The 23313-nt window shown below is 28.4% G+C and overlaps 2 protein-coding genes across 4 annotated transcripts in view; both read right to left on the reverse strand.

Moving 5' to 3' along the window:
- The window catches only part of LOC126839211 (lysosome membrane protein 2-like), a 29417-nt gene extending 21059 nt beyond the window's left edge, over positions 1-8358 (reverse strand). The window contains exon 1 of one of the 3 annotated variants that reach the window (XM_050574352.1): positions 8181-8358. The gene's annotated coding sequence lies outside the window, so the exon portion shown is untranslated. Of the gene's footprint in view, positions 1-3700; positions 3918-8180 lie in introns of those variants that run through there. The other 2 variants (XM_050574353.1, XM_050574354.1) reach the window with 2 other exon arrangements.
- A 4627-nt stretch (positions 8359-12985) lies between these two features.
- Positions 12986-23042, reverse strand: LOC126839350 (RING finger protein PFF0165c-like). Its single transcript, XM_050574631.1, has 18 exons — positions 22983-23042; positions 22373-22526; positions 21786-21860; positions 21427-21531; positions 21211-21360; positions 21060-21141; positions 20311-20456; positions 19333-19455; positions 19071-19262; positions 18026-18178; positions 17834-17938; positions 16057-16120; positions 15831-15976; positions 14662-14784; positions 14354-14502; positions 14099-14205; positions 13859-14022; positions 12986-13757 (listed from the first exon to the last, which is right to left on the reverse strand). Exons 1-18 carry the CDS (start codon positions 23025-23027, stop codon positions 13636-13638), a joined length of 2205 nt encoding a protein of 734 aa, XP_050430588.1. The 5' UTR covers positions 23028-23042; the 3' UTR covers positions 12986-13635.
- Between the last annotated feature and the right edge of the window lie 271 nt (positions 23043-23313).

Here is a 23313-nt window from a genome sequence, read left to right on the forward strand (position 1 = left end):
GTACTTATAACTCATAAATAATTAATATTTAATTGAGTGAAAATCAAAATATTCAAGAATTACGTCATTGCCTCCGAGCGTAATTGTAATTTAACTTTAATCTACAAAAATTTAACACATTTTTTGTATTATTATCATGGTTGACTATTTATGGCTTAAAAACTAAAATATCCAAAATACCTATATATTAGGTAGTAATAAAAATAATTAAATCATACATACATTTTTATTTTAAACTGATAAAATAATAGCTATATAAAATAATATTATTTGGGGCTGTTAAAAACTGTAATTAATAGATTTCTAATGTTTTAGGACTAAGATAATAGATCATTTTTTCTAAACCACATAATATACACATAATCCTACTGACAACACAGTTTTGTTTTACCAGTGGACACTGTGATTATAACAAATAATATTACCATTGAGGCAAGACTTAGATAAATTCAAGGGACATTTAGCTTTAAGCTTAAAATTTAAATATATAAAATAAAAATGATCAAGACTCTTAATTTCTATGAAAAATGCACATTCTCATACATATGTTATATATATTATATAAAATATTTTATCATAAAATTCCAGTGCTTAAAAGAATATAAGTATGTACCTACAACTCGTATATTAGGATTTTAAGAAATCCTTTCTACATTCTACAAAGATCAAAGTATTAAGTTCATTTATTTTTTAAATTATAAAAGTATACAAATTTAATATAAATTAAATTTGTTATGCTATAACAAAATTCGTTATTATAAATATGATATAAAAAATACCACTAATAAATTGCTAATAAAAACCTATTTCCTTGATCTTGGAACAACGATTTGAGGAAGCGCACCTTGAATGAAACTTCAGAGACCGGTTTTGGCGTTTGAACGAAGGAAAACTACATACGATATTTAAATCGACTTATTTTTAGTTGTTTTTTTTTGCGGTTTTGCCAATTCAATGGGATAAAATTATCAAATTTAAGGGGCGTCAGTCTGTGGTGTAAAAATCGGGTAGGCAAAGTGGGTAAATGTCACGGGCCCCCGGCTGTAAGGGCACCTTATAGTTACCTATTAAAATGTATTAATGAGATATAACCATCTAGTAGCATAATGTTGTGTGGTATAATACTTAATAGTTAATAGTACAATAATACACAGAAATGGTCACCTCAGTTGTAACTCAGCACTTGACGGCTGTGTCCGTCGCTGCTTGATTCCGGATAGGTGATCACTCGTCATATTTATATTATATAATTTGGAAATGGTGAAAATAACGGCGGTTACAATATAGCATTTTGTGTCTTATGTGTATAATTATATTGTAACCGCCGTTATTATTACCATTACCGAGTTATATTTAATATAAATAAAAGTGTTGTAAATCGTAAAAATTCATTATCGTAGATAAACAAATACTACGATCGTAACACATGTAAAATTAACGTACATGGGATTTAATTATAGAAATTGTTGATAATTAAAAAAATCTTCGTTAAATGGAAATTATCTTTTAGACTTAATTATGGGTGTAAATATAATATTGCAATTAAGTATTATAAAGAGGTTGATCGAACACTATCAATAACTTAAGAACATTTTTAAGTAAGTATTTATCCGAAATTAGATACTACATTGTTTCGACTAGAAGAAAGGTTTGAGGTCTTAAATAATAAATGACGCCGTCAGTCAATAAAAAAATGTTAAATCATTTTATAATAAATATATATTTTGCCTCATTAATATCAAGGTATGTGAGCTGTGCAACTTTTGAATTATTTAGCAGTATTCAATGTTAAACCCATGGATTTAATATACTAGGTTATTGCAGATCCCTTCTTTATTATATTATCAATTTACAAAATGATAGCGTAAGGGTACATAATTATTTTTTTGATAAATATATACACGGTATATTTATAAAATAAATGAATTTGATTGACTGGACCCTTACAATGTCATTTTATTTTTATCATCATTCGATAGAGAGGGGGTAGAGATGTAATAACCTAGTATATTTAAGCCATGTTAGAACCTATGTAATCAGTAATAGTTATGAATGTAAGTAGTTTCACTTTATAAGACAACCCATACAACGTATAAAAATAGTTTAAAACTATAATATATTAATATGATAAATTTACCTTTTAAAATTTTAATTCTAACTGAAAAGAAATGTCATAAATAAGTTAAATTTCCATTATCAACTAACATTACAACTGTATTTTGATTTATCAGGAATTATATATTATTTAAAACCCTGAAGTTTATGGAGTGTGTATTGAAAAAAATGGAAGATAAATACTCTCAGCTAACTACATTATACATAACTAAAAATACCATTATTGATCACTGGAACCTGCGTTTAAAATCTTAAAGACTTTTATTATAAAATTGTACTCAGATTTCTTAAAGCGATAGACAAAGCTCCAAGAATAATTTAATCCCTATTAATATGAGGAGCACTAAATAGAATCGGGTTTTTACTACGCATTTATAATTTGTTTAATAGTCCGGAAAGCTCCAAGGGATTACAATTTACAATTCGTTCGTACTAATACAATATAGTTTATATATAACAATATAATATTAGTCCTTTGCTGTCCACCAATACTAGACAGGCTAGGACATAAGGACACAGGAGAGGCAGTACATTTTTTTCCAGATATGCGTTTTACGCTCAATTCCGCTATTATAGATAGAATGTTTAATGTCTTAAACGTGAAATAATGATTATCGACGTGGATCTCGACTGCAAATATAGGGGGGAGGGTTGCAAAGTGTTTAGTGTGAGTTTTGAGTCTGTTTTTACAACACTTCATATAAAAAAGACAATGTAGAAAAGTTTAGTTTTTGTTGGTTTGTGCCTTGTGGCAACCGTGAGCGTAAAACGCATATTGGGACATTTTTGCATTTTATCCTGCCTAAGTAGTCCCATCCACGTCTGCTTATCATAATTTCATGGTCTGGACATTAAATTTCATCTATAATAATAGAACTGATCATAAAACGCATATTCGGAAAAAATGTCACGGCCCCCCCAGATTATATGGTAAAATACACAATCTATAATTTGTATTCATAGTGTTTTAATAAACACTTATCTTTAAAGTAAAGATAAAAAAAATAGTTATATTAATATACAAATATTGTAATTTATAATTAATAACTAATCTACAAAGGAATGGTTTGTCATTACTCATTATATAATATTAAAATAATTTAAACAGAATAATGTTTTACGCACATTAAAATATTTTCCATGAATGATAAATTAATTATATATTCTCACTCTAAATCATTTCAGTTATTATCAAATTTCATTCACAGTGTGCTTTTATTAAAATTGATTGAAACAAAAATATAATCAATATTGTTAATATTGTTAATATAATAACACAATTATAATAGTTCATAGATGGGTTTAGTTCAGTGTAATATCAAAATTCAATTTTATTATTTTTATTTAATAGTGTATTTTATGAAAATGAATGATTTTTAATATTATATGTTGATGAAATTTGATTTTAGCTTTGCTACGAAGCTAAGAAGGAACCTTTTTGGTTTTACAATTATAAGCTTTTTATTTGTTTGTAAAAACAATAACATTTTTTCCCAAAAACCAATCCATGAAAAATTATATTTCGTAGTTATTATCTAGTTATTTTACATAGCCGCAAAAAATGTTAAAAAATCTATATTCTTACTTAATTCGAACATTTTCATTTTAGTAATTCACTCTCTTACTTGATGCTTCCAAGTTCCATTTCAATCCTAAATCCAAACTTTTAAACATATGGTTTTCATAACTATTAGTATAAAATTTTATGAATAATGGGTATTTTAAAACAATTAAAACCATCAACTTTTAAACGTAATTAATTATCTATTTAAAAAAAAAAATAAACTAAATACAATTAACAAATTTAACAATTTTAACTGTTTTTAAAACATAGGAATAACAACTGATTACTAATATAGTATAAAACAAGAATCATAATACTAGCGGCGTATAACCAGATCTGGTCGGTTGACCTTCTGTGTTATTTAAGAAGAGAAGTAAGGGAACAGATATCGTATGATCTTGAATTATAGTTAATGGAACATAAGTAATATTAAATAAGTATAAGTATATTTTTCAATTCTTTTTTATATAACATTTAAAATAGCCATGCATACTACTATGCTATTTTAACAATAATGTTCGGCAAGTCAATTATCATACTAAAAAAAACACATTATATAACCGTTATTTAAATTAATTTAAGCATTTTTTTTTTAAATTTAAACTAACTTACGTTATTAATTAGTTGTTTTAAAATTAAACACCCGAGTTTATTGTTTTACGGAGTAATAAATAACTCAATAATAAAAAAAAAATAGCATAACTATAATAATAATGTTCAATAAACAAAAATATAAAGAACATATTATTATGTCTTTGTATAAAGTTGTTTGTCCATCTAATCTTAAAATTAATAAATAAAACAATGTTAGATAATCGTTTTTTCTGATAACTATGAAAAATAATGCTTACACTAAAATATAGCTTTTTGTGATCATCGAATTGTATCTCTATAACTTGGGAATATGTCTATTTGATTATCAATAATGGACAAATTGTTTTTTAATTTGTATGATATTGATTAATGAACCCCTGTCTCACACTACTTCCAGCTTGTCTAAATACAAGACGTATATTAAGCCGGCCATACACGTTCCTTCCTGTCTACCGGAGAGGTCTGCCTGCACAGTTTTCCGGAGCGTGTGTATGTGTGTACGCACAGGTACACGGTACGGTGCACTCGAAAAAATTGATTTTCGATCTTGCACCGGTGGCCTGTGCAGGTTAAAAAAACTGCACAGGTCTTTTCCCACACACGCTCCGGCCTACCTGCTTAGGTATACCTGTGCAGGTAGACCTCTCCGGTAGACCGTAGCGGGTATGGCCGGCATTACAATCCATTTTACGGTGATGAATTGATTCGAATTAAAATGTTTCCCCGAAGGGTTATATATTAGTGTGTTCAACTATGTTAAGAAGGTGGGGAATTGGTAAACATGCCAAATAACAAAAGATCACCAAAATATAGCACTGGTACACAGTTAAAAATATATAAAATAACAACTCCGGACACCTGTGATGTCAATCGTAATAACACGCTTTGAATGTTGTCCAAAAATAATTGAGTAAAACTGAATAACAAAAATTATTATTTTGGAATATGGCTGATAAAATTAATTTCCGAATAATCGATAAATGGGTTGTTAATTGTTATCTACTCCGCGTTTTCGTATATCGATGTAAAATAATATTGATCAACCAATCGTCATTATCAGTTTATAATATAATTCTGTATATCTAGGGCCGAACCTGCCAGGGTCGCAAAATATTGAAAAAAAGAGGGAGAGGGTAAAATTTGATAATAACAATTAAATTTAATTTCGCCAAAAGCACGTCTGATGCTTGGCCCGGCTCTGTGTATAGCCGATTTACTGGATAGTAAGGACTCACAAAAACAGTTTTATCTGTACATTTTATATATGTTATACAATTTTACAGTTGTCTTACCCTAGCAAATCACACAAATTGTGTTAAATGTCTGAGCCCCATGGCCTCCGAGGCTTTAGGGCCTCAACATAGCTACGTTAGCGGCCCTAATCAGGCCGGCTCTGCGGCAGGAACCAAAATCACAGAAAAAAAAAATGAAATTTTTATTCGAATTTTTACCTCGAAGAATATAGGTATACCGTACATGTATACTAGGACACTTTTTTGTGTGCTATTGCCTGCATCAAATATTATTATTGTGAATATATTTATAGGTAACCGTAAATCGGGCACTACTCATAGTAGTAGCTTGTATCAACCCTTGCATAGTAATAACTAAATCTTACTGTTTAATGAGTACTGAGCAATAAGCAGTATTGTAAAATATTTCTATAGTCAAATAACTTTTTAAATAACTAAATCATAAATAAAACAATTATTTAAAATTGTTTCAAAAATAATATAAAAGAAATTTAAAAAATGTGTACATCTACTTTAACCTTTTATGAATTAATACAACGCAATAAGCCAGTCTGATAGAGCCAGACTGGCAGTCTGTATGCCCACGCATAAGTAGAAAATATGTACACTCTGTCACGATAGTTGTTTTATAGTAAGTTTACATCATCACTATATCAGCGTAAACACGGCAGACATTTGACGGTTGATAGACTATAGAGTAATATTCGTAGCATGAAATGGGCTAGAAGTTAGAACATTAAGTAAATCGTAACATACTTATCTAGTTTTTGACTGTCGAGAATCGTTATTGTGGGAACATTTTGTGCAGTGGGGCTATAGCTATACATTTTATTTTCAATAACATGATAATGGTACTTCAGTTCTAAAGTTAGCAAAATTGAGTTGAAGCAATTATTAATGCGAATCTGCAAGTAGTAAGAACTCAGCACAGTTAAAACCAGTGTAGTTTAAACCAAGCACAGTAAAAACTAGCACAATATTGAACTCCCAAAATTGAATCAAGTATCCACAGAAACGATTTCGGATCGAAAGAGATGCTACCCGAGGAAATCGGTCCAGAAGAAAAACGTTATTGTATTTAGACACAAAAAAAAATACACCCTCGTGATACCAATATTTTAATAGCACCGTAGCTAAAACATCCTAGAAGTATAAAACGATAAAAACAATTCAAATAGAACATTTACGAAAATAAATCAAAATGTCCTCGCAGAAATGTACGTCATACGGTTAATATATTTTTAAAAACAACACAGTGGTCGAGTAGGTTTGGTTAGGCCTCTTGTTTGTAAGACGTAATAAAGTAGTTAAGTATAACCATTATTTCAAAACCCCGTTTTAATTAGTAAATGTGGTTAGAAAAACACAAATTCAGTTGAAACCTTTGATGTTTGGGAAAATAAAATATTTGTTTTCAAAATAAATTTATTACAGTGATATTTTTCCAATTTTTCAACATTTTCTAACTTTCTGATTGTTAATTTTAACTAAGATAATGAAACAATTTTTTCTGGTAGATTTGGTATCATGTAAACAAAAATAATTACATTTTTTTTACGTAGAACTATAGAACTATATTTTATATAAACTCAAAACTATTAGTACCGATTGTGATGGATTAAAGGAGAGCAGGATGAAGAGCAATCCCCATATACAGGGGCCGGAATCTGCGACTTAGTGTATTTGTAAAACGCTGGACGGTTCAATCCATTGTTTAACCACAGATTCACAAAAACAAAACAAAAATTAAAAAAGCTACTAGGCTACAGTACAGTTTTTTTATAAATTCTAAAATATCAATTTTATCTCTCTAGGTTCTATTTTAACAATTTACCGGACTGGCACAATAAGGTAATAGGAAGGTACATTTAAGTTGTGTATGGTAAATACTATATGTTATTATGAATCATAAAATCGAATTTTCTAGTAAAATAGAATTTGTTTAATGAACCGTCAGAGTATATGTTTGGAATTTAACTAACACTTTAAAATAATAGAATTTGTTAGAGTTTCCAAACATAAGCCAGATATTGACATCTTGTAACATAATACTACTCTTGAGTTACCATGTTAGTATTATACTCTTTTATAACCGTAAAATAATCAAAACAGGATTAATGTATTCTACGCCAGTCGCCAGACACCTACTAATGTCATCTATTATAGTGTACTAAAAAATACATAAGTAAATAATAATGCATCATTTTAAAATTTTAATTATTTATTTAATAAAACATGTTATGAATTTTGACTTATGTTTTGATAAACAAAAAACGAGATGGATGAAATAATATTAAATATTTTTCATCTATCTCGATGGTCCCACCACATTAATGGGCAATTTTACCGTCTATACATGAATCATGATTGATATTAAATAATGTAGGCGGCTCGTGAGTTCCGTAACCAAGGTTATAGCGGTTAATATAGTTGGTCTAATGATATTAACGAGCTCCTTGTGTTAGTATTCCCGATTCCGCCGTATACGGTAATCAGAATAGTACGCTGGTAGTTCGTAGTTCGTACGCTGCACCGGTTATTAATTATTATCCGGCCCAGGACAACCGGCTACTGGTACGCCGAGAAATAATATTTTCGACAATTCAGTGTATTCGATTACTCAAATATGATAATTAAAAAACACATCGACTCACCTTAGTCTTCCCATAAACGTTATTGGAGAATGAAATTGTCTGTACACCGCTGTTCATGTTTAAAATTTACTTAAATAAATAAGTTATAAAGAAACAGCTAAATGAACAAATTTTCTAACGCACAACGCGCGACGTGCGTATAACGATTATGTGTACACTGTAGCTTGTACACTACACTGCAGACATGGTGTGAACTGTGATCACGAGGATGCAGCCCTGCCGGTGCAAACTATGGAAACAGACGCCACGCACCCTGCAGCTGCATGTCACGCCACGTTTTAGGCCCCGCCCTTATTTCCTTTACGCGGTCGTAGTTATACCCCTCTACCCACTGCTTATTTTACCGGCTCCGACAGAAAATTTCAAAATAATATACAAAAGAATTAAGACATAACAATACTGAATACTGCAAATACACAGTGTATGCACATGCGAATAGCATACCACTTATTACGGTTTTACTTTATTAATTATAACTTCTTAAATTACCCATGTGACATATACACATAAATCATAAAATACATATTGTAAATTATAGCAGTTTATATGTTTAAACAATTTAGGACAAATGAGAAAAAATTGTCATTAATTATTATAAATACCAACTTGTTTTTTTAAGTTTTTGCCGTAATCTGGGCGTCAACATTTCATTAAGGCGTATGTAGACAGATCTACAGGTCCTATTTTACTTATTAGTTATTAGTTGACAAGTTTTAAAACCTCCGTTTTAAACAGACTTTCATTACAAAAAAAGGACACCTTTTGATTGTTTTTGTTTAACTAGGATAATTAAAAACACGAATTTCGCCAATCAATAAATGTATACACCTATCGACAATCGTTTAGGAAACAAAAAGGCCTTCGACACAGACAATTTTTGTTTGATATCAATTAACACCGAAATAATACATTCTAGCTTACATCCTACAATCTACGGCTCACCCAGTTATCTCAATTTTTTTATATGTAATTGCACCATCTTAGATCTTTGCCTCAAATTAGTGCTTGTACTTGAACTAGAAAATAAATAGAAGTATATCGTAAATAAAAAAAAAACATTCTTAAACCTATGAGGTTTCGTCCTTCACGCGTTTCAATTCTAACCTTCGTATAACAGTTTATACAACGTTTTTCGAAGTAAACATCTGAAGACTGAATCAAATTAAAAAATTTGTAATTGATAATTAAAAAAAAAAAAATTATAAAAATGTTGTCGGACATATTTATTCAAATGTTACTATAATACATTTTAGTCAGCATTCAGCAAGAAAAATAAATATTAAGAAAAAACACATAAATACGAAAATATTTGCTTTATCTATTCAGACGCAGCTGTATCAAATTATTACTAAATCTATGAAATTACCAACTTGGTATTTAATATTAGTTCTCAGAAAATACAATAAACTATGTTTAAGAAAAAAAACATGTTTAATTGGTTTGAAACTGTAGTTTTGGCCAACTATAAATGAGTTTTAGACTGCAGCTGTGTGATAGCAAATTTACTGAGTTCACCGAGTTTACTGTAAAAAAAGCGTACCAAGTTTTTTCTTTATATTTATGAATCGAATATCAAAAAATGGCAACAGGGAAATGGAAAGGAATAGGGTGGTGTTGTATGGGAGACCGGGACCAAAACTGTAATGCTCTGCCTACACACCGACGATAAACTAAACAAAAAATGATTCTAACATTGAATTATTAATACAAACATTAAATAATAAAACAATTAATTAAAATAGCAAATAAACATTAAAAATATAATCAACTTTTCTTAAAGGGAACGGAAAGCGTCGATTTTATTTTACAAATAAAAACTAAAACGTGCAGTCACTTTCCGAAATGTCTACCGAACCGATTTCAATACTTTTTGTTTTGTTTTATAGTTAAACATCTTCTCTATGGGGGCTAAAAGGCCGATTTTTTTTTTCAAAAAATATTTATAAGTATTTTTATTTTTTATAGTTTTTTCTAATACATCTAACTACATTTTCAGTCGCTAAATAAAAAATTGGCCATTTAGACCCCATAGAAAAAATATTAAGCTTCGTATAAAAATAAAAAAACTTGAAATCCGTTCAATACATACGCCAGAAAATGACTTCTACGAAAGTAATTTTTTTATCAAACTTTCGTCATAACTCGGAGAAAAATAACTTTAAAAGTATTATAATCAGAAAATTGTAATATGTGTTTACCTTGAAATTAGTAGGCATATGAAAAATAGCTGTTAGATAAATTTTTGTCAAATATTGCCTATCCTTTGCCCCTTAATAAATAGCGCTTTCCGTTCCGTTTGCGCTAAAAAAAGTAAAAGTAGGTAATAGTAGACTCCCCCCAAATCAACTACTGTTTTACAGTCGCGCTGATCTCTTTGCTAGGAGATGTCTGAATTTTTTTTGGAAACGCTATTCACCGAGGAGTAAAGAATACGCATTTTTTGCAAAATATTAATTTAGAATTATAATTATAGTATATACTAATTTGATACAATAATGAGGACTCTTTGGGTATTATTTTACTATTACTCATTTCTATAGAAAAAATTACATTTTTTTTCCATCGGCATAGTCTTGCGCGCATCAAAACCAAAGTGTAATGAAATTGTTATAAAAATACCAAATGTTCACGGTATATAAAGAAGAACTTCATCTGTGCTTAAGCGTTAATACATTTTCGGTAACTCAATCCACTAATTTATTGAAAAATAATATGAAAACTTGAACTTTTATGACAAAAATAAGCCTAACATATCATATTTTTACTCTATTTCAACTAAAACCTTTCAGTGGAATAGACACTACAGTGACACTATTAGTCAGGGAGGAGAAGGATAACAATTTTGCTAAAACATCTTTGACAAAGCCCCAATTAACTTTTAAGAGATATTTTTTTTCGCGAGTACAATTAATTTTCCATAATAAACTATTTGTATATAACTTAATTAATACCCTTATTTTTATTAATTAAAATATTTAACGTAATGGTGATTGAAAGCGGTCTGTTTTTTGACGTTTCAGATCAATACGACTGACAAAATTGAGATTTTCAACTACTTAGGATGGTCCGATCTAATTCTTTAAAAAGATAAGAGTTATTTCACTGTTATTTCTGTGGTTTTTAAATATTGAAAATATTACTTGTATACGACACTATGGCACATAGTTTTAGATGTACCTAATATTATTTACAGAGCTGATAAAGACCCAGCTAAACATTAGGGAACTCCCTAATTTGCATAAGTAAAGGGGAACACTTATAATCCGTAGAGAGTTCTTACTTTTAGTTGATTTTTTTTAAGTTTTACAAACTATTAAGTTAAGTATTTATAATTTAATTTGTCTCACAACTAATAGTAAAAGTAAAACTACGCAGCTTCGATTTGTTAATTAATTGGCGAGTCACCAATGGTGACATATTAGCTATAGAGTTATAGCTATATATATACCGATAAATATAAGTAGAATGTTTTAGGAAACACTTGCATTTCTCAAATGATGGTTGTAGGCATCATTGCTGAAATCTGTATGCCATAATTGGACGGTTTCTTGTGTGATCCCGATAAATCATCACGTGTTATTGATACATTTATGGAACGAATACCGATTCAATTTAATGATACAAGTACAACTAACAACGGAAACTGTTCTTTATCCTACAATTAAAGGTAAAATTGGTTGATTTATTATTCTTGTTGAAAATGGACGATTTTTAAAAGAAAACAAAATTGAAGATGTTTTTAATTCATTTATCAGGTATTATTTTAAAACCTTAATTCTTTGGTTGGAATTACAAGTAATATTACAAAATGTAATGCTACCTGAAATTATCATTATACAAGGATTTAGTACTACTAATAAAAAATGTTTATTATGTAAAATTGTTTAGTTGCATTTTCCTCTTCACAGCAACACCACTACATAATTCATTGTAATTATGGCCGTTTTTATCTTTAAACAAATTTTGAAATACCCATTACCTAGTGTATAATTTCCAAATTCTAATACTTCATCTTTACTATATTTAATGTACAATATTCATTCGTGATAATTATTAATTAAAAATAAAATATGTTCACCTGTGGGTGGGGGCCAGAATACACCCACGGCAGTCCACGCCCGTCGTAAAAGGCGACCAAAATGGACCTAGCAATGGGCAGCAACATTGTTAGTATCAAGTACAGATTTATCTATACTTGAATAACATCCCATAGTAATAAGAGATGCCATTGCGATGCAGAAGGCAACGGGAAACCACTGCATTAATTTTCCCAAACATCAAGCAATGAAGGTTAAGCATAAGAATGAGGAGAACCAGATTTGCAACGACAAGGCAAGGCCTTTAGTAGAGAAGAAGAAGAAGAAAATATGTGTTAATAATATACGTATTGAAATATAAATGAATATTGTAGGTAAGTATTCCTTCATTTTTATTTTTAAAAGAGGCTAGTTTTGTTTAAAAAACAATTAGATGTCGTATCATTGTTTATTAAGTTACAATAATTCCTCATAATGTTTTATCTGATATTATTATTATTATAATAAATAATTAAAAAAACACAATTAATTTATAAGCAAAACATATCTTGTTCAAAACATTATTACTCTTACCATAATAAAGTAGGTGTACTAGATAATACTTTAGGAAATATGTTTTCAGCATTACATATTATGTCTATGAATAACAAACAATTGTTTATAAATTGTTATAAATACATATTTTTAATCATTACGTAAATGTTGAAAAAAAAAATAATATATAATTAATTCATAAAGCATTACTAGAGTTATGACCTAAATTTAATATTTTCGGTATAGCATTAAAAAAAAAGTATAAGACTAACAAGTACATATTATAATATTCACTCAAAATACAAATTAGGAGTTCCTGTTAAAAAGCACACAAGTCAAAAATCTCTTTTTTTGTTTTATCACAGACCTATAAATAAAACAGGAATGCCAATAGCCTAAAATTAAGAGCCACAGCTGTCATTAAATGGCTCTTAGAGTAACTAATCTAAACAACGTACTGACATAAACGCTTTTCCACAGCATTCCAAGTGCTTTTCTATAAACGCATCTAAACTACCCAATTTGTATTGCAAATTGTAAAAATTGTAAATAGTAACAATAAAATAAATGCAGTTAACAAAAACTAAAAATATGAAATTTTGATCTGTTAAAAAGCATTTAACTTTTCAGCGATACATTTTTTTATTTTAACAAATTTCCAATTACCAAATGTATTTTCTATTAAATATTTTAGATAGACGAAAAGAATAATAGTACTATACAAGCATAATTTATTGACTAATTTCTTAGTCTAAAAGAGAATTAATTTTAATTTTAATGCAAATACCATCACTAACACCTTATGTGTTTAAAACAGAAAATCACACTTGAATCAAAATATTTACAAAAAAACAAAAATTGATAAATTGTATAAACATAATTGTCTATTTATATTTTTTTTTCATCAATTCCTGATATTCTTCGCAAGATCTCATTTGATACTTTGACGCTTGATTAAACAATGACGCGTCATCATTAAAACGTGCTCTCCACATTAGTGATTCATCTGCAAATTATGAATCAATAAGGTAACATAAATAATGTTATGTTAATAAATATTTTTTTAATAACACAAATCTAAAAAGTATTGTATTTATAGGTACTAACAATATTCTTTTTCCCGAATGCATTTAGACCGTACAGCATTGATATAATCTTCTTCAATAGTGTTTTCTAAACGTCTCAAATCCCCTGTATAATCGGTGTGAAAATTATCTTTCACATAATATGTAATGTCTCTGTATGATGTGTGCCGAAGAACTGAGTATTTTCTAAATTATTAGAAAAATATTGTTTTTTTATAGATATCCAACTCAAAAATATATTTTTAAAAATTAAAATACTTACGAGGAAGGTTTTAAGCTGTACACGGGATCATAAGAAAAATTTGAAAATAACGACAGCAAGAGTAGTAAAAGTATTGGTAGTAATTGAAAGTATATACTAGATGATTCCTAAAAATACATAATAAATAAAATCATAACATATTAAAAATATTTAATATTAGATATTTGTAATTACTCAAACTTTTAGAAGTTCATTGTGAAATATGCTATTACTAGAGATTATAAAATGTTACAATGAAAAATTAAAATGAATTACTTGTTGTTGGTTATGATTATCATTGTCAGATTCAGGTGGCCAACGTCTAGAATACGAACGTGTGTAATATGGATTGGACATTGGTCCTTGGCGTGTTGGAAAAGCTCCGTTAAAGAACATATTAAAAAGCTGTTCTGCAGTTATATCAGCTAAAACATAGTAAAATTCAATTAAAATTTTAAGCAAATATATATATGATCTAGCCAATGTGCTGAAGCAAGACAGACAATAAAAATGTATACTTAAATTATTGTTTATTGTTTATTATGATGCTGTGTCACTATCAATGGCATAATATTTTAACTTACATTCAAATCCATGGTCAAAAGTCCTATGCATGTGATCTGAAGTACCATGCTGCTCATGACCTACCATATCATAGCGTTTACGTTTTTCAGGATCAGTCAAAGTAGCAACTGCATTACCCACCGCTAAAATAACAAATAAATTCAAAATAATTAGGCAAAGGGGATTGAGTCAATATAAAATTCTTATTTTCTTAAGACAACTCATTTATTACTCCAATTTAGTCAAATATTTAAAAACAAAATGCTTTCAAAACACCTTTAGGTTAAAGGTGCATTCAACATTAGTAAAACCAAATCATTTCTTACATTATTTAATTGTGTTTAAAATGATAAAATTATAAATTAACAGTTACAGGATTACTATTTTAATTTTTAAAAATGGAGCCAAACATTTGTGGCAAACTAATTTTTTCCTTAACTTAGCCATTTATAAAAATAAGATATTACACAGGCCTACAAAAAAAACATTTTTTTTTTTGGTGCGTACGATTTTTCTGCTGGATTTGAAAGTATTTTGAGTTCTGATTTCAAAAATGTAATCAGATTTTTCCTATCAGATCTAACTTAATTTTTCGGTCGCCGCTCTCAATAAGGCACCACAGCGGACGTAACCTGCCGCGAGTAAACATACGTGTCGCTGGGAGCTAAATCGGCGATTTTAAAACGTCTATAACTTCCAAACTAAGTATGATAGGCCCAAAATATTTGCAGATTCGTAATCTACACGAAAAGCATTATCTATTCGAGGAACAAAATGTTTAAGAAAAAAGGTGTCTTGTAGAGTACATTTATATCGGTTAGGTCATATTTAGGCACTTTTTGAGATTTAGCGTACCTATATCACAAAAAGTAGAGCTGATAGGAAAAACCTGTAACATATTTGAAATCAGCACTTAAAATACTATAAAAATCAGCAGGAAAATCATACTCACCAAAATGTGTGTTGGGCAGTGTTATCTATGGTAAAAAACCGATAAAATTACTTGATTGTCTTTTAAAAATTATAAAATATCAGAACATTTATAATATTTATTACATTCATATTATTAATTTTACATAAAAAAACCTATTAAATATAAAACTTAGTATACTTAACAAGTAAAAATAACTGACAACTTTGAGTGGTTATAACTTATGAATTTTGATAATGATAGAAATATTTTGTTTACTTTTAAATGCTTCGGCTGCTCCAGGTGCATTGTTTTTGTCTGGATGTAATAATAGTGCCAATTTTTTATAAGCTTTTTTTATGTCAGTATCAGTAGCATCCTTTGGAATTTTTAGCACATCATAAAAATCCTTGCATTGCTTTATTCTGAAACACAAAATAAATAAATTAAGATTAATATTAAAAAAAACTTAATTAAATTAAATTATTATATGTTTTTGTAATACCTTTTAACTATGTCCTGCTGTGCTTTGGTGTAAGATGGTTGATTCTTTTCCCCTTTGGGACTACCTGTAAGAAATTAAATAAGTTGTTAAGTGGTACTTGGGTTGCTAGTGTAGATTATGATGGTTTGTTATCCTATTATTGCTCAACATTTATCTTAAGATGCGGGTGGAACTGAACTTGAACTGATAACATACTGTCCAGTTCCACAATAAAACAAATCCGAACTCCCGGTAATGTAAAAGCAGCGAATAACTTAACATGATTCATAACAATAATGTGTTATCTCATAACACAGTGAGAACATTTTTGAGCATCTAAAATTTTGACAGTGTTTCGAAAATGGATTTGAATGAACTCGTTTATTTGAATAAGTTAAATATTGGAGAACAAATTTAGAAAAAAAATGTCGTTTTTAAAACTGATAAATTTATAAACTCAATCACAATTTTACTGAATAAAAAAAAAGGACTTCGTTCAATATTTCTTTTTACTAACATTGTTTTTAAGCAATTTATTATTTATGATAACAAAAAATAATAACATCATGTCTTGACCATAGACAGTAGCCCAATGGCTAGCTACAACCAATTAAATAAGATATATGCACATTGCGTAATTAAGTAGTTGACTAAATTAAATATTTTGACTGAAAAATGTATAAATTATTCAAAGAGATTATATTCATACATTAAAATCCTTTTCTTACACTTAATTAGGTCTTATTAGTAAGCAATAAAAAAAAAAAACAATAAATAAACCAATTTTTCTCTTCATATAATAAATACATTTAAAATTTTTTTTAAATTTGAAATGAGATATTTTTTAAACAAATGAGTCGGGTATAGTGGGGATGAACCATATTGAGGCGGGGAAGTCATGAGTCCACATGAATTATTACAACTGAAAGTGATAAAATCATTTTCAAACAAACACTTTGATACAAATCTGTAATGGTAGAAATACAATTATTGACAAAAGCATTGCACGTAATGACAATAATGTGCTTTAAATGTACGTTAGGTATAAGGGTAGATACGATAAGGGTTAATTGTCTGTCTACAATAATTTCTTGCCATAGTTAGTTATATATCGTAATTAACAACTAATGAAAATATTCAACGTATTTTAAATCTAAATAGTGGTTTTTTATACAAACATGTATTTTTTTAGGGCTTTGATAGGTCATCACTTATCAGCCATGTTTTTTTATTGGTTAGTTTTTTATTGGTTTGGTTTGTGTTGGATTTGGTTGATAGTTGTAGAACACGCATGGGATGGAATAATGACATGGGCTGCCGCTAAAAGTCATAGGTGGTCACCCATTCGGGACCAAGTGGCAACGGACACAGCTTAACCTCATGTGCCGAATGGCAACTGAGGTGACTACTGCGCCACACCATGCCCCTAAAAACATGTATTTATCATGCACCATTATAATAAACAAGCCGCTGGCACGGCAACCGAGACGTGTGACGATAAAGGGAGGCGGTCGCTAGCCAGTTATACAACAGCCTTAGGCCAATTTATTTTTTTTATTTTTAAGGATGAGTCGGAAGGTTATGTTTAGTTTCGTTAGAAAAAATAGGTCAGTGAATGCTTGCAGAATAGTATGTGTCCACAGATTTCTGACTTTTGTAATCAGCGTAAAAAACATTACAAAAAAATGGCTGTCCTGTAAAGTGCATTTGTCCAAAAAAAAAAGATATTACAAATTATCTTTAAAAAAAATAGGACCAAATAATAAAACTAAGACCTATCATTATTTTCAAAGTATACCTGGTGGAGTATTTTTTGGCCTTTTAGACTTTGCTTCATCTGCTTTATTTGTATTGGCCGATGAATAATTTTTTGATTTTTGAACTTTCAGTTTCCTCAATAGTTCTATATTAAAAAAAAAAAAAAGATTGCAATATATCTGTAATGTAAGTACAACACATTAATTAAACAATAACCAAAAATAACACTCACCTTCAGCTTCAAGCGTTGGAAATAATTTTTTACTCTTGTTTATAAATTTTTCCGCTTTTTCAACATTGCCTTCACTAAGGTAATAATCAGCACGGTCGAGACAACGGTATGCTTCATCCTTATTTACCTCCATAGTTGTTTTATTTAGACAAACTTATAATGTTTATTAATGACTTAATAGATTAAGTCATAAAGTAATAGTTAAATGAGTGCACTCGCCAAACTGAGTAGCAATATTATTAAAACGGAATAACTGATGTCAAAACTTATATTCAATAATAATGGCTTGAAAGTTTAAAACTATGCCATTGTTTTAGAAATGCAATGAGTATAATACAAGAATTTAAAATCAATATAGTTTTTATAAATTATAGAAATTGATTTTTGATCAAATATGATAACAGAAAAGATTACATTATCATATTAACAGATGTTTATAATTTATGAATCACAGGTTACGCCCACAGATATATCTGTGGTTAGTGGCTACGCCACGGAATGGAATATTAATGTGATGGTTAAATTACTTCCTACCATAGAACTAAATGTTTATGCTTAAAATATTTATTACAGATAAATATAAAATAGAAGTGTTCTACAAACAAATTATTTTTAAAAACAAAATTGGACGTGTATGGCAAAAATTCCACCAGAATTTTATGATTTTTACCTGATGTGTACCTTCAAAATCGACAATATTTGAGATGCTACATTAATGTTCTGATAGGGTGATATTACGATAGTAAAATATTTGAACACTACTGTGTAAATACTTATATTGAAGTATATTTATATAAGCTTACACAACCTTGACTTTAATATATTAAATTTTACAATAACCACAGTTTCTTAAAGACTCATTTTATAAAAAACTAATAAACAACATTTTTTTATATTTATTTATACATCAAGACTTAAGTTAATAGAACACGTTTCTATATATAATAAGAAAACAATATAAATATTGTAATGTGTTATTAAAACAAAAAAGTAATCTAACTAAAGGTAAATGACAACAAAATACTTTTTAATATACACCTTCAATAATCAAATGCACCATAATAATCATAATCAAATGTATAATCATCTATGTAATCTTCATAGCTATTGTAGTAGTCATAATTGTCATCATAACTATAGTCATTGAAATGATATTCTGCATGCTGAGGATTTTCAGAGTAATAGTTATGAGTACTGTATGTTTGAGATCGACGAGAACGACGAGATGATTTGCTTTCTAAAAGTTTTATTTATTTTATACAAAATTGTAGAAAACAAAATACTGAAATCTTATGTATGAAACTTACTTCTCGGGTTTCGTTTTCTTTGGGTACCTTTGTTAGTAGTTGAGTTTGATGACTGTTCTATATTTGAATCATAAATGTTACGTTGTGCACTATTACACAAGGTTTTAACTGCATTCCCAACATCTAAAATAATTATTTAAGAAATGTTTGTAATATTACTTAAAAATAAGTTAGTTTAAACAGTTTAGGACAAATTATCACTTCAAGTATATTATTTACACATTTATAATGTGGATAATAAATTTAAATACATGTATTGATAATAAATACTATAAAATAACTGAAAATAGTAAAAAATAAAAATACACAACTATTTTTTATTAATTTTCCTCTAATGCTCAACTTGGTTTATTATGTAATATACTATTAAATAATACTTATATATTTTTAAATAAATAAAATAGATAAATTAAATTATTAGGAATTTGGAAAAAAGTATATATCTTGAAAACTTACTATAACATCTGGCAAATAGCAATTTGTTTAATAACTATAGGGCATCACCTAACTTAAATGTATTTAAAAAAATTTTAAGTGTCTGCTACAGCCTACAATAGACACAAATTATAAATGATATAAATGATTTACTACTTTCTAGTATAGTATTTTTAATTTATTATATTTTTTAGCTTTGTCGCAGAGCATCGCTGCTCTGCGACTATTGGTTTTACAATGTTTAATTTTAATAGTTTTGATTTATATTCTTAATTTTAAGAATAGGTAAAAAGAATATTTATAAAAAACATAAAATGTATTGCCAAAATTAAAGATCAATAACTCGGTGCACAATTTTCTAAAGTGCAATCTTTAAAACGTATAAGAACAGTTTTTAATTAATAATACCATATTAGTTCTTAAACCATAAAAATAAACATTTTATGCGTATACGTATTACAGCAATAATGTTGTCATCTTCAGTGCTAACAATGGCGATAATCTCGCTAAATGAGATTTAAAATGAAAATTAAAATGAATTACCAACAAACACTTCTTTGGCACCAGGAGCAGCATTTTTATCAGGGTGTACCAATAATGCTAATTTCTTGTAGGCCTTTTTGATTTCATTTTCTGTTGCAGTTTTTTCAATGCTTAACATGGTGTAATAGGTTTTACTATTCTTTAGTCTAAAGAAAAAAAAACATAGATAATTACACAAAATATTTAAATGTTTTTATTTTATAGAAAAATAGAACAGATAAGACTGCAAAGTACGTGAAGACAGAGGTATAAAGGTAGTGTCACAAAGTAAAAGTATGTGCATAATTTAAGTGGTGTATCCATAAAAATGTACACTGTGTCGTGTTGAATACACCACTGATTATAAGTCATAGTGTGTAGAGCCTGGAGTAGATAGAAAAATGCTGACAAAAAGAATAAAGAGATGAAAGAAAAATGTGGTCGCTGACCCTACTGCTGTTAAAATTGTTAAGAAATAAATCAAATACAAATTCCAACTTTAAACTTTTAAATTGCATGCATACATTAGTGTTCTAAGGCATATGCGCATTCATCAAATCAGACCTGTATACTTATCAATAGATTTTGTTTTAAGTTGAACTTTGATAAAAAGGGTCTACCTTAGATGTTATTGCATAATAAAAAATTATGTAAGGTGTTTTTCACTGTGCAGTGCCCACCGTGCACTGCATAAGGAAAAACTACATAAAATATATAGTTTATGCATAAAATTCAAAAGTTACTAATAAATTAAAAAAAAGTCATGTTACTTTTTTACAATCTCTGCTTGCTCTTGTGTATATTTTGGTTTATTTAGTTCTTCTTTAAGTAATTTAAGTTTATCAACTAGTTCTGAAATCAAATTAATTTCACAAAACAATTATATATACATAGTTGATAATTAGTATTGCTAAAAATTACCTTCAGCTTTCGGAAGAGGAAAAAGCTTTTTTGACTTAAGCAAAAATTTTTCTGCCTTATCAAATTGACTAAGTTTTAGATAAGTTTCTGCTTTTTCAATACATCTGTAAGACTCATCCTTGTTCATTTCTTTAAACATTTTAGATGTACCTGAAAATAAAATGTCCATCATGGCTGTTATACATAAATGTTATAAAATAAATTAAATATACCTACTTTTTGGGTTGCCATGGTTATATTTTTTGTTTACAGGTTCTGATGTACTATTATTATTACTTGTATTTGAAGATGTGCCTTTTCCAGAATTTGAATTAGTGTTATCTATAATATTTATGTGTAAATGTGTATATCAATGAATAAAAACAAAAACACAGCACATTAAATAAAATATATTTTATAATGTTAAAATTAAAGGTTACGATTATAAAGGTACCGGGTGAATTGAGAAACTGGGGTTTAACTCAGGTTTTTGATTTATTTACACCAGTTTAGCAAATTCAGTTACCTACCCGTATATTTTGATTACCCCTTTAAACTCTAACCCCAAGTTAAAATATAATTGTGTATTTTTATACTTGAATCTGATTCTTTTCGTTTTGAAGATTTTTGTTTCAGTTTTTCTGCAAGAGAATTTAAATCCACCATCAAACCTTTAACATACAAATATACAATTGTATTTATTTAATAAATAGACAAAAAATCTTGATAAACTGTATTTACATCAATAATATTTTTTTGCCATTTCTTTATAACTAATTATACTTAGGAACAAGTATTTTTACTACTATTATCTGTATTTTTATAAGTTGGCGGACCAAGTTTTTTAAAAGTTATTAAACGCACTAAATAATTATTACATAATAGTTAATAAATTGAAAATTACTACATGGTGGTCACCTATTTGCGTACAAGCTATAATTAATGTAGCTTATAAAAAGTAGTGTAAGGACTAAGGTGCCGAATCTGTTACTAGAGGTCTCTGGTTTAATTTCTACAGTACTATGAAACAAACGTCCGCTCCAGCTACACACAAGCTCTGCTCTTTTGAGAGGGATGTCTGAGCATGATAGATTATAAGTAGTATTTCAGAAAAAATCTATACGTATGTATTCATAGTATGTAAAGTTAAAAAAAAACTAGATGATATTACTGAATAACTTACTTTTATTTTCTGACATTGGAAAAAGCTTAATAGACTTTAAAGCAAATTTCCAAGCTTGATAGTATTCTTTATTAGTTTTGTATTTTTTTGATATTTCAATGCAGCGAATGGCTTCGTCTTTATTACTCTCCATAGTATCTATTCTATCTAGTAACTATTGATTAAAAGTTTAACACATAGCATAAATAATATTAAATTTTAACTTATGTACACAATTAGCAATAGAAATTATTAAAATTACGTACGACATTTAGACACGATAAAGTTTTACTCTAATTTACAAGTTTAAATAACATTTAACAATACTGATAGACGATAGTAGATAGCAAGGTGGATTTATCAGGTGTTAACACTCGCTACCCATTACCGTACCAAGGTGGATTTATAAATCCACCTTGGTAGATAGTATTCTGAAGTATCACAGATAAATCTGTTTTATCTAATCTCTGTTATCACAGATGAAATTATTAAATCATTGAATAATGATATTAAATGCATAGACCTTATACTACCTACAAAAAAAAAACTATAAGCTACAATCGCCAATCACGAATATTTACGAGTTTTTACCAAATAGGTACTAGGTATATCCATGACAAATTAGATTTACTTTTTCTTGGGTATATCTATAGTATTTATTTTTACTTTTTCCCATTGATATGTTTGTTACACATAATTAAACTGGATGTGATTTTCTCAACCGTCTATGTAATCTAAAATTACATTCAAATTGGATAGTTATGAATTTATTACACTTAAATTCATTTTTTTAATCACCCAACCATTCGAACTTATTTTTACATAAATATTTATATTATTATTATTTATTACTGTTATTATTATACTTTTCAGTTATCAAAGCATGTAACAGGGTGGCCATTTTAAGAAATTTTCGGAAAGCTGTTTCTCCATAGACATTGTAATCTCCATGTAATATTATT

Source organism: Adelges cooleyi, unplaced genomic scaffold (assembly GCF_023614345.1).
Source record: "Adelges cooleyi isolate 19-005CV unplaced genomic scaffold, UGA_ACOO_1.1 ACOO_flye_CR_arks_rails_tigmint_CR_PRNA_30, whole genome shotgun sequence".
NCBI lineage: Eukaryota > Metazoa > Arthropoda > Insecta > Hemiptera > Adelgidae > Adelges > Adelges cooleyi.